Source organism: Petaurus breviceps, unplaced genomic scaffold (assembly GCF_028583685.1).
Source record: "Petaurus breviceps papuanus isolate PSGF00001 unplaced genomic scaffold, PetGlider_PUasm1.0 140, whole genome shotgun sequence".
Classification (NCBI taxonomy): domain Eukaryota; kingdom Metazoa; phylum Chordata; class Mammalia; order Diprotodontia; family Petauridae; genus Petaurus; species Petaurus breviceps.
Genome location: NW_027185698.1, coordinates 42,660,792 through 42,678,319, shown reverse-complemented (window position 1 = coordinate 42,678,319; position 17,528 = coordinate 42,660,792). Strand labels below are relative to the sequence as shown.

Genomic DNA, 17,528 nt, shown 5'->3' with positions numbered 1-17,528 from the left:
TACCAAAAAAAAAAGATAAGAATATTGTTCAACATGAGTCAGCAATGTAATACAGCCACAGGGAAAAAAAATCATAATAAAACAAAATAAACAAATAGGAAAAAAAACTTCTTGAATATGCTCCCTTCTCTCCTCTGATTCCATCACTTCTGCAATGCAGGACCTTAATCACCTTATACCTGTACTATTTCAATATCCTGCTCATATGTCGGCCTTCCTCAAGTCTCTCTCCATTCCAGTCAATCCTGTATTAAGCTACCAAAGTAATTTTCCTATACTACAGATCCAACCATGTCACCACAATACTCCATAAAATTAAGTAGTTCCCTTTCACCTCCAGAATAAAATAAAATTTCTCTGACATTTAAAGCCCTTCATAAACTATTCTTCCCTTCCCCTCCCCCCCACCTTTCCAGTCTTCTTACACCTTATTCTTTAATAGGCGCTTTTCAGCTTAGTGGCAATGGACCCCATTCCATGAAGATACTCCATCTCTCACTGTCCCTTTATCTGGATGCTCTTCCTTGTCATCTTCACCTATGAGTTTTCCTGATTTCCTTCAAACCCCAGCTAAAGTCCTATCTTCTACAAGATGCCCTTCCTAACCCCTCTTAATTCTAGTGCCTCCCTCTGTTATTTCCTATATATACTGTACGTATTTGTTTATTGCTTCCCTCGTTAGATTGTGAGCTTCTTGAGGACAACTGTCTTTTGTCTCTCTCTGTATCCAAGTGCTTTAGTACAATGCCTGGCACAAAATATAAGTGCTTAATAAATACTCATTAGTGATTTTCTTTGCCTGTTTTTTACCTTTCAGTTATTCTCAAATTCTCAATTGACATCTTATCTAGTACCACCATACTATGTGTATATCTTAACTTCTCTAGAAAAAATTCTATCCTCTTTTTTACTTTTCAGCTACTTGAACAAAGGGAAAAATTGGAAATTTTGCTTGTTTCCACATATATATAGGGACATTTCACATTATGAGCAGTAAAATTTGTCTACCTTAATCACTTTTAAATCATTTTAAAGAGAACATGTTCCTTAACCCCATTCCTGCATTCAGATTTGTTGTGAACTGAACTCCAGTTGCAAATGGTTATTGAATTGGAAGGACAGCTAGATGGCACAATGGATAGATTGCTGATTCTGGGGTCAGGAAGACCTTAGTTCAAATCCGGCCTCAGACACTTACTGGCTGTGTGACCCTGGGCAAATTAGTTAGCCTCAATTTCCTCATCTGTTTTATGAGCTGGGAAAGGAAATGGCAAACCACTCCAGTATCTTTGCCAAGAAACCCCCATGGACATAAAGAATTGGACATGACTAAAAATGACTAAATGGCAATAATAACAAAAAATTAAATATGAGCCTCATTTAAGTGCTTATTCTAAATATTCTTTAAAAATTAAAGTTTTCTTTAAAATTATAATGACCAACCTTGACCCTTAAAAAAGCTAAGGAAAATATATTTCCTGTCATTGTAGCAGAGAGCTATAGAGTAGAATATTGTATATATAGTCAGAAGTTCAAGCTTATATAGGTGGCTTCTCTGAGATGACTAAACTTTATCATTTTATTCAGCAAATGATTAATAAATTCATAAGAGCAAGGTACTGTGATAGATGTTCATAGGATTCAACTCAGGGTCATATTGCTACAAGGGGACTTAGAGATTATTTAATCATATCCCTTCCCCCTCCTCCTTTTTTTACTGGAGGAAGAAAGTTAGATGAAGGGACATTGTAGCTTGCCCTTGGTCACATTGGACAAAAGTAACAGTTAGAATTGAAATCTCTGGCTCCAAATCAAGTGCTTCCCCCATGACACTGTGGTGCCTCATTCATTCTACTGCTTTCTAATTTCCTTATTTATTAAGTGCAGTACCTACATCGTAGAATGATTATGAAGCCAAGTAAGACAATGCTTGTAAGGAACTTTGCATCTTGTTAGGGTCCATTTTTGTTGTTATTATTAATTGTTAATTATGATCTTGTTCTCATATTTTTCAATAGAGTTGAGATAGAGATGGCCTTGGGACAAGTTACTATCATGCTATTCTTATTTTCCATTTAGTGTTCTGTGACCTATTGCACAGTTGGATAAAATAATTGCCTTCTGTAGTTGAATAAAAGTATTAGATGTATGTTCATCCTTCTTTAGGCTTACTGAAAGTATCTTTGTTAGGATGTCAGTAGTAGGATAACAGGGATTGAAAAGTACCTCATTCTGTTCCTGCATGATTTTTAATTCCTCTACTAAATTTCCCTATTTTGAAAGCTTTTCATTCCATATAGCTTGGAGATTGTGAATTTGGCACAACATCTATGGAAAACATTTTTATTAAGTTTTTGTGGATCAATATTATGTCCAGATGATTGTAGACAACATTTTGGTCTTTGCTAACACTTATTCTATATACTTATTTTATACATTCTATTCTTATACTGCTGGTTAGATTCTCCAAGATACTTTTAATACCTGCATTTGTAGTACAGGGATTTGTTGTTTGTCCATGAAAGCAATCTTCTAATGTATGATTTATTTTTTTATTTTTTCATTTTTGCTTTTTGGAGTGGGGGAAGGCAAGGCAGTTGGGGTTAAGTGACTTGCCCAAGGTCACATGGCTAGTAAAGTGTTAAATGTCTGAGGCCGGATTTGAACTCAGGTCCTCCTGACTCCAGGGCCAGTGCTCTGTTCACTGCGCCATCTAGCCACCCCTCAAATGTATAATTCTAACCATGAGGACGTGTTGTTGGCATTTAATAGGTGCTAAGCTTTTTTTTATAGCCTATAATAACATGCTGTATAATTTTTGTCATTTTCTTACATAATCTACATTGATCAGCCTTTTTAAGGATAGCCTTTCTGTGGCTTCTGGTGGCAATGATGATCTGGTCCTGAATTGCCATCATAAACATCTCCTTTTTCATAAATCTGTTTAACTTAACCAGTGTGTTTTCTCTCATTAGAATGTGAGGTCCTCTAGATCAAGGATGGTCTTGCTTTCCTATCATTTCTGTCCCTAGAAATTAGCACAGTACTATGCACATAGTAAATGCTTAGTAAATGATTCATTCATTGTTATTCATTGCTTGTTGTCAACATATTATTGACTGAGTTCATGTGAATGTTGCCTGTGGTTTTGACTCCAGTCTTAGATGTTAGTCTTAGGGTTGAGGGGAAGAGGAATATTAATCTACATCTGACATCCACAGAAAGTAGCTTTTTTAGTAGCTTCTGTTTATATGAATCCATCATTTCCCCTAAGCTGTGTTTACCCTCAACTAATTCTTCACACAACAGAACCCTTTCACCCATTTCCACAAGTCCAGGGGGAAGGAAAGAGGGCCTGAGGCTAGGAGGAAAGTACCAGGATTATGGGTAAGGAGATGGAGAAAAAGTGGTAAAGTTGGGGAAATAAGAAAAAGAGTACATTCTCAACTGTTAACCCCTAATTATCTTCTGTTGCTATTCTCAGCCTTTATTCTAGACCATAATGATTCCTTCTTAACTTGCCATTTCTAGAGTGAGTAGGTTGAGTTTGGGATTTTTAAAGTCATATCCTTTTTTAAAATTCATAAATGTATTTTTTCATATAGACTGTGAATATATTATATGCAAGCCACTTAGTGACAAATAATTTAGACTTGTGTGTTTTATTCCTCTGTTGAAAATAGCTCTTTATGTTTTGGAGGTGATCCTAGGTTCTCAAAATCCAAAAACACAGGAGAGTGCTAACCCTAGCAAGTCTTGCCAACCTTACAAAGACATTGAACATTAGCCTAACTGGGAACAATGTGTCTGGTTGCAGAAAATCAATCTAGAAAAATGCAAAAGGTTCATCATCAGAGAGGTGATGATTTTCTTCAGCCATAGCAACTTATGAAGACAAGTCACCTCAGAGGTAGAAGAGTTGTGATCTATCCAGTTGGAAGGCAGTGTACTCTCCAGTGAAAGCAGTTTCTTGAAGTATTGAAGTATTAGTCTCCTAATATAATTTTACATTCCTAAAGTATTTTATTAAACTTGTGGTTATATTCTTCTTCACATCTAATCTAAATCTCTCTGTAATCTAAAGTCTGTAGTTGTAACTGCAAAGTCAGAATTAATTTCTTCTCTATGTTTTTATACAGCAGAAATTAGGCAAGTCTACTAGCATAGACAGCTTTCAATTTAAGGTTTAAAAAAAAGCCTTAGTATGTATTATCCTACTTCACAGATGATCAGTAAAATATGAGACACTTCTCTTGTCTCCCCCACAGCACTTTGTATGAGGCTCTGCTTATAGTAAGTACTCAAATACTGACTTGTATTGAATTGATAGCGTTTGTTATTGATATATAAGTTGTGTTAGAATTAGATTTTTTTTTTTAGTTATCACTGTTAAAAGGCATGGCATTTTAATCTCTGTTTTTCTTATATTTAAATGCTTCAGTGAATGTATCTTCTTGGTATTGGGTACTACCTTCACCAGTACGGAATATATACCTTCTCATCCTATGTAATTCTTGCCCATGCCCTTCTATAAATCCTCCATAGGGAATATACCCAACCTATTGGAGGTCTTCCTTCCTGTAGTCTTTTAATTTATTTTTAATGGAGGACTCATTTTAATCAAATGGTAACTGATTTTCATGTTAATAGTCTGTGAAATGCTGCTTGAAGTCAATCAGTCAGTAAACAAACATTCAACTTTTAAATGACAGGCTTTATGCTAGCCACCCCGAAGTGCAATCTTAGGAATATTTTTATTTAAAAAAATTTTCACCTGAATTCAGTGAAAAGTTTGTGACAAAATAGCAATCTTATTGCAACTGATTTCTAACACTTAACTTCATAGACTCTACATCTAATTTTAATGCATCCTTTTTTATAACCATATTCTTATTCTACCAGCCCTTTTGACCATACTGCAAAAAAGTGCTTATGTATGAACTTAACCACAATTTTATTGCCTATTGAAACTGTCCTTTTTGTTTCTATCACAATTTTATAAGCATCATTATTCCTTTAGAAAATTTTAGTCTCAATAAATAAATTTAATTTAGTAAGAGTTTTTGTTTTGTTTGTAAAAATTTAGCACGTTTTGTTTAAGTCTTTGGTATAATATTGTTTGAACAAGGAAACAAGGGTACATGAAATCAGCAGTGAGGTTCAGCAAATATTTAATAAGTACTCACTATTATATCACATAATACTTGAGACTAACAAGGAGGGAAAGAAGATAGAAGGATGAATAAGATACAGGCTCTCCCCCATAGTTCTTAAGAGTCTAGTAGGAGAAATAAGACAAGAACACAAATAACTTCCCAAAAAATTATATGGACAAAAAGAAATGCAGAGATCTGCATCTGAGGGAAGAACGAATGTTGCCTTCTGAGAGCCTCTGGCTTTGTAGAATATGTGACATTTGAAAAGTTAGGTGAGAAGTCCTCAGGTAGAAGTGGGTAAAAAGTATTCCAGGCATAGGGAAAGATATGAACAAAGAATCCACATATTTTATAATAGTTGAAAAAAAGATAAATCTACTTTCTTCTTACCTAGTTTTGAAATTTTTAAAATAATTTGCCTGTGAGGTTATATTATAACATGTTATAATGTTTTATATGTTTGCATGTTGTAATTTTTTATGAATTTTTAAAAAGATGAATCTATTAAATTGTTACAGCCAGTTCCTGGAATTAAAATTTGTTCTGGTTTATTTTTTAGTGATATAACCAGCTTATGTTAATTTACCCTCTTCTCTTTGATTTTGCAGATGATGTATTTCTGCCCAAAGATATCGATCTAGACAGTGTGGATATGGATGAGACTGAGAGGGAAGTGGAGTATTTTAAAAGGTAAATGTTATAATTTGTGTCTGACAGAGTGGTGGTTACATGTTCCTTATTCTCCTTTCATTTTTCTTTGTCATTCTCACTGCTGTTTCCAACAGCAGAAATTCTTACCTTGCCTAGAAGTTTCCTACTTTTCAATGTGTTGTTATTCAGTAATAAAGTGATGCCTTCATGGGCTGTTGGGGTTTGTAGAGCCTTTTGGCTTGGATCTGCCAAGAAGTCCTTGGACTGCTGGACTTCTTGTTAGAATTACATGTAAAATGATGTTACAGAGTTAGGACGGTAGCTCCTGATTGAAGGCTTCTATGGAATATTCTGTATGAGCTTTGTGACAGCTATTTCAGGGGGACAAGTGAAAATATTCTGAAGAAGTTGGTATTTGGGGAAAAATTTTGGGTTTTTACCATCCTTTGTTAACTACCTTTGTGATAAATCACCTTTTCTATACTTGTCCCAAATTGAGGATGAACTGTTTCCAAATACAGATGCTGAGACCTTTCAGGGTCTCGACCTCTGCTGCCACTTTTAAAGGACCAATGATCCAGTCTGGTTACATATAAATCTCAGAAATCAAAGCTGTCCTTTCCAACTAGTGTGGAGTAATTTTTGTTGATATCATTGTGTAGAAACACACAATTTGTCTTCCTCTCAGTGTGTATGTCAGTGCATTGTACAGAGTAGGCCACAATCTATTCCCATTAGTTATCTAAAAATAAAAATGTTTCTGAATAATACATGTCAGTGACAAGAGCTCAGACATTAAAATGTGCCACTTTAAAAATTTCTGCCTTAGTGTCACATGAAAGAAGAGCAACTCTGGGCACTGAGTTTGTGGTGGTCCTGAATTTATGGAATTTTGCACCTTCTTCACCTTGTTGGGTATATCGTTTCAGAATTGTACAAAGTAGAGCTTTAATGGGATCTTAGAAGAAACCTCTTTGAGGGGCGGCTAGGTGGCGCAGTGAGTAAAGCACTGGCCCCAGAGTCAGGAGGACCTGAGTTCGGTTCCAGCCTCAGACACTTAACACCCACACAAAAAAACTAGCTGTGTAACCGTGGTCAAATTATTTAATCCCATTTGCCCTCCAAAAAAGCAAAAAAATAATAATAAGAAGAAACTTCTTTGATATTCCTCGCAGTTATTTCTGGGTAGAAAAAAAAACTACTAGTATTCAACTACTAATGGATACTCAAAGGTTGTAAATTTCAATGACTGGTCTTCTGAACCTATGCACTTACCCCTCTGGCGATTGGAGGTTCCCCCTCCCTTCTTAAGAAATAGGAGTGATAATAGGCATTCATTGTGTACATGGTTGTTCTAGTGTTGCATATTATACCTAAAGAGATCAGAGAAGCAGTCAGTTTCATGTTTTAAAGACTCAGATGAAAGTAAACTCTTGCTTTTAAGCAGAACATTTTGAATTCTGGAAATGAAGCAAATCCTAAACCACAGCTTTGATTTTTTTCTTTCACTTTTAAAACAATATGACAACTGACTGATTTCATCTGTAAATAAATACCCCAGGGTTAACTAAGAATTCACTGACCCAATGCTTTGGGCTTTCATATCTTGAGGAGTAATATGGTTTGGAACTTCAAGAGAGAGACTTTAGAAACCACCTGTTCCAACACCTTCATTTTGTAAATGCAGAAACTAAGGTCATAACCAGGATCATACAAGGAAGTAGCAGAAACAGAATCCAAACTCAAGTCCTTTGATTCCAAATCTACTGCCCTTTTCATTTTATTTTATAACTTTGGTAAGCCTTAACAAATTCTTAATGGTAGATGTTTTATCAGTTATATTTTTTGACCAAAATATGATTGACATAATAACAATATGTATCTGTATGGTACTTTTCAGTTTGTAAAATATTTTATATAAATTATCTCATTTGATCCTCTTAACTCCTTTGAGGTTGCTTAGGAGGACAGTATTATTCCTAGGTTTCAGATGAAGAAACAAAATCAAAGAAATGAAATCATTTGCTCAAATTCATATCAATAGTAAGTTGGACCCCCTGCTCTTCTGACACCAAGTCCAGGACTCTTAACACCAACCCATGCTTTCATACCAACAAGTTTATAGTTCATAATCAACTACTGAGCCTATAGAAAACATCCATTGTCTGAAAAAAAAACTAGCCCATCTATTCCCCTTGGTTCACAAGGGGAAATCTTGACTTCTTTCAGTCAAGTCAGTTAGTAATCCATGGAATATTGATGTGGTGCCATAGTTTACAATGGTCCAATTGTCAGTGGTGAATTGTAATAGTCTTTATTTACAGATACTGAATGATGAAGTTAATTCTTTAGATTGACTTTAGCCTCTGCAAAAGATAAGCAAATAAATTGATGTCTTTCGGTAGCAAATAACTCTGTATTCCAGTATAAGCTCTTTGCTTTCTGTTTTTTCATGCTAAACTAAGTCTTGGCAATTTTAAAGCCCTGTAGAAGCCATTCTGAGTTTTGAATCAACTTCACCCTGCTGGGCCAGGTCATAGACACTCAAGTTCTTACTATATCTTGGATTAGTTCTTATTCATAGGATTACAAGATTTTAGAGGTAGAAGAGACCCTGAACATTATCTGCTTGGGCACAACTAGCATTCAGGTGACTACTGTGTGCTGGGAAGTATGCTAAGTGCTGGGGATACAAAGAAAGGTGAGAGATAGTCCTTAATTCTAATGGTGGAGACAACATGAAAACAACTCTATGCAAACAAGATAGAGACAGTATTAAAAGAAGGTTCTTAGGTGCATTGGGAAGGGTTTCTTGTAGAAGGCATCACTTTTGCTGATACTTAAAGGAATACCAAGACACCAGGAGACAGATAAAAGGAGAGCATTTCAGGCATGAGGAATACTCAGTGAAAATTCTTGGAGTTGGGGGATGGAATTTCTTTTACAAAGAACATCAAGGAATCTGTGTCACTAGATCACAGATTACCTGACAAAGGAGTACAGTATAAAAAGACTAGAAAGGGAGGAAGGGACCAGGTTATAAAGAGCTTTAAAAGTCAAACAGAGGTGAGTAAGAGCACCGGCCCCAGAGTCGGAATGACCTGGGATCGAATCCGGGCTCAGATACTTACCACCACACCCAGAAATAATTGGCTGTGTAACCTTGATCAAGTTATTACTTAACCCCAATTGCTTAAAAAAAAAAGTCAAACAGGATATTATATTTGATCCTAGAAGTGAAGGGAGGCCACTGGAATTTATTGAATGGAGGGAGTGACGTGTTCAGATCTACACTTGAGGAAGGTTAATTTAATAACTGAGTGGAGGATGGACTGGAGTGGGAAGAGGCTTGAGTCAGGGAAACCAATCAGAAGGTTATTGCAGTAATCTATGCCCATCACTTTATAGATGGGAAAATAGGCCAAGAAATGGAAATGACTCATGTAAGTTCACATATGGATGTTTGAGCTACAATCTGGACATTCTTCATTACAATGGAAAACTTATTTGTCTAGCATGTCACCCTATTTAATGCCTTCATTCAGCAAAATGTATTAATAGGCACCTACTAGGTATCAGACGTTGTGTTTGGTGATATGAATGCAAGGATGATTGAATTGTCCTGTTTGCATCCTTTGGGTGGTAACGTACAGCAATAAGTAAATACAACTTATATACAGAGTAATTTGGTGGGTGTTACTAACAACTGTGCGTCTGTAAGGGTCTAAAAGAGGTCATGTAAGAATTGGCACTTAATTGGGATAGGTTCCAGCCTCAGATACTTAACACCCACACAAAATAACTGGCTGTGTAACCTTGAGTAAGTTACTTAACCCCAGTTGCTTAGGGGCCACCAGGTGGTGCACTGAGTAAGAGCGCCGGCCCCAGCGTTGGGGGATCTGGGATCAGTTCGGCCTCAGATACTCGGCACCCACACAAAAATAACTGGCCATGTGACCTTGAGCAAGTTACTTAACCCTGATTGCTTTAAAAAAGAAAAGAAAGAATTGGCACTTAAATTGATCCCTGAGGGAAGCTAGGGATTCTAAAAATGAGCAGGTGAAGAGAAGATCTGTCTAGTCATGGGAGACAGCATTGGCAAAGGCATGGAAATAATAGCAGAGAGGATGTTTTGGTCAGAACGTAAGCATGCATGAAGGAAAAGATGGACTGGAGTCATATTGTGAAGGGTTTTAAATGCTAGGCATTCACTTAAATGCATTTTAGGGGCAAGAGGAAGGCACTGGGGCTTCTCAAATAGGAGAATAGCATGGTCATATCCATTCATTAGGAATATCAATTTCACAGTTGTGTGGAAGAAAGATTTAGAGAGGGAAAAGACTTGAGGCAGTAAGACCAATGAAGAAGTTATTATAATAGTCCAGGCAAGAGGTAATAAGGGCTTACAGCTGAGCAATGGCCATGTGTGTGTAGAAATAAAGAGTGATGTTAAATATGTTATGGAGACAAAACTGACAAGATGTGATAACTTACTGTAATAACGAAGACTAAGGGAGACAAGATTTGAAGTAGATTCTGAAATTGGGAACCTAGGTGATTGGAAAAATGCCATTTTTTAATAACAATCAGAGCATTGTTCAAGTCAATTATTTTTATTGTTCAAGGAATTTTGTATGATTTTGACTTATGCACGGGAGACTCCATTTTGGAGGAAAACCCTTAAACTTAAGTGTCATTTTGTTTGGTGGAATCAACTGCTCTTTTACAGTCCACAAATAACATGGAATTTTGTTTTCTGCACCTTTTGTGCTATAGAAATATGATAAAGATGCTCTTGGTATATATAAATTCTCTTTAAGATTTTGTGAAAACAAGATAATTTTTATTACCTTGTTAAATTTATGTACATAATAGGTTTACAGTTTTCTATATAGTCTTTTTTTGTCTTTTATGTATTAAAATCTCTGTTGATAATTAAGTTCACAATAAAAAGTGGGGCTTATTTTTTTAAAGATTTTTGTGAATATGGGGGAAATAGGCATATCAGTCAGTGGTTTCTGATATTTTCTTTATTTCCTTTTTTTTAAAGTAATAAAAACATGCAAGATTTCTCTCCCCAATCCCCCAGCTTTTATTTTCCTCTCCTGTTCCAGGTATCTTGAGAAGAATTGATCCCTCAGGGCTCTCAAAATTGTCACCTCTAGCATGAACTCCTGTATATACTTGGTGTAATTCAACTGTTCTTTATTTTCTTTTGTTCCCTTTCTACTTGCTTATCCAAAAACAATGGAAAATGCAATGTTGGAATCCAAATGCACCTCCCCCCCCACTAGAGAAAAGAGTTTGTTATAGAAATATTAACAGATCTTTTCCAGTTTTTGCTTGTGCTTAATGCAGTTTCTTTTTAGAATGCTTTTAGAATGCCCTAATAAAGCTTTCTGTAGTCTTGTTTTTCCTTCCACTGCTTCTGTTTTCTGAAATAATACAGTTAGTAATCTTCCACTATCCTTCTCTCTAAGATTTTACAGATGTGTTTATTTCTTCAATATAAATTGCCTTTGTTTGACACATCTACATTTGGCAAAGAGATGGTTGGCTAGCAGAGGTGGTTTCTAAGCTGTTTTATTTTCCTTATTGTAATTATTGTTCAAGAGTTATTTAAACTTCCTTAAAATATAGTGTTAGCCTACTGATATTCTCATCCATTTTTCAGCATCTGTTAACTTATTTAAGCAGGTTAGAATTTTTTTTTAATTCTTCTAGTTTAGGTATTGATCTTTTATGTTTACTCTAACAAGTCAGTGGGTCTGACTATACATAGACAACTGCTTCAGAAATGACTCCCCAGTACACATTGTATCAGATGTCCTTGCTTAATTGTTTTAAGCAAACAATTGAGGTAGTGGGGGTGGGGGGTAATTGAAATAATTACAGAGGAAAGACCTCCCACATCAGTGACAAATTTTCTATTTAAATTATAGTTTTTTCCTTTCTTTAGTACTTACACTATCCAGTGCCTCCTAATTCTGTTTATGAACAAAGTAGTTATCGTACGAATACTCTGAGTATGAATGTGAGGCTTTTATGTAGTCCCCAAAGTTTTGGCCACTTTTGTTTCTTAAATCTTAACCATATTTTACATTTTTTTCATCTGTCCTGTGCCCCTTCACCATCTTCCTCCATCATTGCAGAAGTGGAAGGGACTCCATAAAACTGAGGGCTATTTTACAGTTTTCTTGTTTCATGGGTTGCTGTTGCCAAAGAATTTATCACCTAGTGTCCAGTTTACTATTGATATGCCTCTATGTCCTTCAGAGCTGATGCCATGGTGACACTCCCTTGAGAACACAGCATCATCTCAACACTATGGTGAGGTCTCAGAGTAGGACTTATGGAGAGGAAAAATAATCAGAGCTCACATTTGTATGGGGCTTTAGCTTTTCAGGGTACTTCACATACACTACCTCTGAAGGTAGTCAGTGCAAATTTTTATTATTCCCATTTTACAGATGAGGGAATTAAGTCTCAGAGAAAGGAAGAAATTTGCCCATGCTCACATGACTAGTAAGTAGTAGAGTGAGATTTTGGTCCAAGCTTCATGATTCTTCTACACAAAGTAGATCTTTTGTAGACTACCTAGAAAAACCTCACAAGCAATCAATGGTCTATGTACCATACTTGGTAAACCACTATTCACAATTAGTTTCCTTTGTGAAATATTTGCCTGTATCCCAATATAAGAAGTTGCTTTGTTTATTTGCATTCTAAGAGAGGAAGCTAACAAATGTCCTTACCTCTTCTTGAAAAAGGGAGTGGAATAAGCAAAACATATTATGCACATAGTAATATGGGATTTCCCTGAGTAATGGAAATGCTGTAGAGTCCAGAATTGAGGATTTCATAGGTCATCTCCATCATAATGTTGATTACAATGACAAGAGCCACAGTCTGACTGCAGGAGTCACTGGAAGCCAGTTCTAAGTGTAAAACATCATTACATGTAGAGAACTTCACTTCATAGTCAGGTTGTCTGGAATGTAGCCTTTCCATATATTGAGGGGCTACCTGAATATGTTTATACATATCTGATACTGTTTGTATGTAGATTTTTTTCCCCTTTGGTGAGTTTTTTTATGCATTGTAACCCAAATAGCCCATTACAGTAATAAGTGCTTGATTAGTATGAAGGACTAGTGATAAATACATCACTGGCACTAAATCGTTGACCTCAACCAATTGTCCTTAAAACTCTGGCTAACATTCTGTTTGAGTAGAATTAAATTGCATATTTCTATTTTGCCATTTTCGATACTACCTGTAGTGTTGGTGATTTGGTAATTAGGAACAATAGGCAGAGTGACATATCAGAGAAAACTTAAAAATGAAAGGGACTTTAGTGGTAGATGTGTCTAGTAGAGGTATACGCAAATAGTACAGTGGAAAGGGCCTTTCGACTTGGAGTTAGGTGACCTGGATTCTAACCCCTGCTCTCATGCTTAACTTTGTGAACTTTGGGCAAGTTACTTCATTTCTGTGCCTCTGTTTCCTCATCTCTAATATGGGGGAGGGGTTGATCATTTCTAGACCATCTACTTCATAGAATTGTTTTGAGGAAAACACTTTGTAAACCTTAAAGTGTTACAGAAATGTAGGCCTTTTTTAATCTAACTCATTTAACTAATGGGAAAACTGAGGTCTACAGAAAGGAGGGAAGTAACTTTTCCAAAGTTACACAGTGAGTCAGTATAGCTTATAAAATCCTTTGGGGAAACTGCTTACCTGTGTAATGATACTGTTTGGGGCTGAGAATGTTGTTTTTTTTGTTTCCCTTCTTTTTTTCTTTTGCTTTGTATTTTTTATAGGTTCTGCTTGGATTCTGCGAGACAGACAAGGCAGAGACTTTCCATCAACTGGTCCAATTTTAGTTTGAAAAAAACTACCTTTGCTGCCCACTGAATGGAGACAGCTTCAGGAGGAAGCCCTGCAGGAGCCCAGGAGACTTGATCTGCCCTGCCCTCCTGCCGCGAGTGCTGAGAGCTTCTCGGGTCTGAGCCAGTGCTGCCTTGCCTTGTCCCCAGTGCCGTGTGGGTCTGCACTGAACCCCTCGGACTGAGAATTCTTGCGGCCTGAGAAATCGCCACTTTCTACCTGAATTTGTTAGCTTGTGTGCTTGTAGTCTGTGAGTGAGGTTTATTTGATTGTAGCTGTACGCTGTGGGAGTTGGAACAATAGCTTTTCTCCAATTCCTCCTGATTGCCTTGGCCTCAGAGACTATCAACTGCTTCCCAGGCTTGGGTGGAGGCCAGAACACCCATTTGCATCATTTGCAGTGGCACCTGCCACACCCGCCCGCATCTAGCTCTGTTTTCTCATCATCCTGATCCATGATAAAGGATTGGACCTCATCATCGGCGCTGCTTTCATCTGCTCCGGAATTACTCCCACCACGACTTCATGGAAAGGAGGCTCGTACGGGACAAGCATTTCTTGAGTTCTCTTTCACAATCTACTGTTTAAGAGTGTACAAGTTACGCTATTTGTGTTTGATTTTTTCCCCCTGACTTGTAGCCAGCTTGTGTAAGAATACTTGCAGAACGAGAAAGTTTAAAAAAAAAAGAAGAAAAAAAAGGAAAAAAGAACAATACTCACACTATCAAATCTGTTATAGAGTGTATAATTGTATTAACACTGAAGCCTGACTGGCTACTTTTTTAACATATTGTTAAGTAATATTAAAATCATGTCTTTCTTTTTGAAAGATGGAATACATTAGTATGGCAGAAGACTTGTGTCTTGTCTTGTTCTGCTGGGGTTGTTGGGACAGAGAAGGGGACATGTGGAGTTGGCATCAGAGGATCTCGATTTGAATCCTAGTTCTGTTGCTACCTTTGTGACTTTAGGCAAGTCTTCTCTCCTTTCTGGGCTTTAGTTTCCTCATCTGTCTTATGAGAAAGTTAGACTCAGAATGTCCAAGATCCTTACCATCTCCAAAAGGGCTGCCACAGAAGAGAGCTTGGATGTGTTCTGCTTGGCCCAAATGGCAGAACTAGGAACACTCACTGGGTAGAAGATGTAAAGAACTCAAGTTTGTCTTAATGGAAGGAAAGACTTTATAGCAATCAAGTACCCAAAGGTGGAATGGATTGCCTCTTCGAGGCAGTAGGTGTTCCCCCTCACTCATGGTCTGTAAGCAAAGGCAGCAGGACCACTTAGGTTAGATGTAATGTCCCTTTCCATTGTTAAAGTTCTATGAAAATGTCTGCATGATAGAGTAAAGCAAGAAATGTATTGTTTTTAAGAAATGTCTCGTTTTAGCTGACGGTCCCTCTCTCATTGGAGTGGTGGCGTACTTAGACTGGTACAAGTTACTCTTGACTGCCCAGTGCACTGGTGATAACACCTTAATATTTCAAAGATCTGTTCTTTTGTTGGGGTCAGTGCTCCCCACAGAGCCTCCTAGGAATTGCTAAACTGTTGAGTATTGTGGTGGTTAAAAAAGAAAAATCATCAATCTGTAGCTTTATCAGTAGTTTAAGTTTGTTCCTGAATGTACACACCTAAATCCCCACAGCCTTCTGTAAGACTTAGGAAATATGTTTCACCAAGGGAAAAATACAGCTCCGTTTGATAAACTTTTCATCAAATATTCCGATCATAGGACAGAAAGTTACCATGACAACCAACTCTGAAACTGTAAAACAGGTCTTCGAGGATGGCAAATATTTCTTCTCCAGCTCCCTCTTAAGAGCTTCTTATTTGAGTTTTCAGTGGTAGGTTACAGGACCAAAGTGAAAAAGCAAAGATTATTATTATTGCTTTAAGGTTTACAAAATACTTCATGCCTGTGAGGTAGGTTACATTCTCACCATTTTACAGGAGAAAACTGAGCCTCAGAGAGGGAAAAGTGACTTCCCAAGGAACGGCCTTTAAGAAAGTGGGATATAAACCCAGGTCTCCTGAATCAAGGTCCAAGGTACTTTCTACAAAAGACTGATAGACTATTAGAGCTAGAAGGAATCCCAGAGATCATTTAGTCCAAAACCATTTTACAGATAAGAAAACAGGTCCAAATAAGTTTAGTGTCTTGTCTCAGATCATTTAGTCAGGCTTGAAAGTAGAAGAACTGGGCTTCAAACCTACCTCTTCTGGCCCCAAGATCAGTGCAATAAATATAATAATTTAAACATTTTAAGCATACATACAGAGATTACATCCCTTTACCTAATTGGACAGCTGACAAAAGACCTTGAATTTTGGTGACCCACTAATACAAGAATTGCTAAGAATTGACCTTACAAAACTCTGCAATTAACATTATCAGACATCCAACATGTTAGTCTCTCCCAGTGCAAAAAATAGTCTCAAACTATCTCTGATAGAAAAAATAGAAACCTGGAGTCTGGAGGACATGAGTTGAAATTTGACCTCAGACACTTAACTAGCTGTGTGATTTTGAGCAAGTCACAACCCCAATTGCCCCTCCAAAAAAGCAAAAAAAAGAAAAAGTAGAAACCGCAAGACTTGGGAGTTTTTACTTTTTTACATAGTCCTACTATTTAAAATGATAATTTATAGAGCAGCTAGGTGGCGCAATGAGTAGAGCACCGGCCCTGGAGTCAGGAGGACCTGAGTTCAAATCCAGCCTCAGACACTTAACACGAAAACTAGCTATGTGACCTTGGGCAAGTCACTTAACCTCAGTTGCCCTCCAAAAAAATAAAATGACAATTTATGTGATCTGATTTGAGGTAAACAGATTTAATCTTCTTGTCATTTACAGCTCAAAGAAATAGAGCATTCAATATATACTACTCAACAGCACTCTTACTCTAGTGAGCATTTTCACTTATCCATATCATAGATTCTTTCACCAAAGTGGGTAAGACCAGCGGGCAAGTAAGGCAGGGTTCTAATTTCATAGCTGATAACAATTGCTTTGTCATCTAGTATGAGTCACTTAAACTGTATTCTTGCGTGAATTCATCATTAAACTGGGGTTACATTTGCCCTCTTGTAATAACATAGGGATAATAGTAAGGCAAATGCTTTGAATTATAAAGAGATGCTATTAAATTTTATGCTTTTCTTTGGTCACAGAATTTGGAGCTGAAAGGGAACAAAAAAGGAATCTGAGAACCAGAAAAGGGAAGGTCACAGCTGCAGGGCCAGATTTAAACCCAGGCTGGTGTACTGAAAAGAATACTGGATTTGGAGTCATATCCAGTATTCTTTCTAGTACATCACCCTACCTTTCCTTAAGCTTTACCCTGTGTAAAATAGACTTCTCCTCATTTGCTGTCCTGTAAATAAGGTTTAAACTGTCGAGACCTTTGGCATCTTTGGAAATCATGAAACTATAAACTTAGTTAATAGGAAAATGAGACTTCTGGAATTCCACTGTAGCACCAATCTGTCTGGAAAGCACCTGAAAGATCAGAATCTATTACCTCCATTTTATAAACAAGAGATGAAGTGATTCCCCCTCCTAACTTGTAACACATTTGATATCATTGTGAGACCTTTTGCCCCCCAGCTCCCCAAGACATTCAATCCTCTTAGGATACTAAAATAAGTTAAAAGAAAAATCAAAATTTTTTCATACTTTTATAATGTAAGAGAACACAAGGTTTAGGGTCCAAGGACCTGAGCTTGATTCCCAACCCTACATTTTGTTTGGCTTAGGGCTAATTATTTTTCCTTCTCTGGACCTTAATTGCCCCATATGTGTGCATGTATGTGATACACACACATATACGTATA

At 36.9% G+C, this 17,528-nt stretch overlaps 1 protein-coding gene across 6 annotated transcripts in view; it reads left to right on the top strand.

Annotated features, from left to right (window-relative positions):
• Window positions 1–14,551, top strand: part of FAM193A (family with sequence similarity 193 member A) — a 252,632-nt gene extending 238,081 nt beyond the window's left edge. For all 6 annotated transcript variants that reach the window (XM_069070946.1, XM_069070939.1, XM_069070911.1 and 3 more), the window contains 2 exons: window positions 5,765–5,846; window positions 13,631–14,551. In XM_069070946.1, the coding sequence (XP_068927047.1) occupies window positions 5,765–5,846; window positions 13,631–13,724 (176 nt within the window). In that variant the 3' untranslated portion in view covers window positions 13,725–14,551. The remainder of the gene's footprint in view (window positions 1–5,764; window positions 5,847–13,630) is intronic.
• The last annotated feature ends 2,977 nt before the right edge of the window (window positions 14,552–17,528 follow it).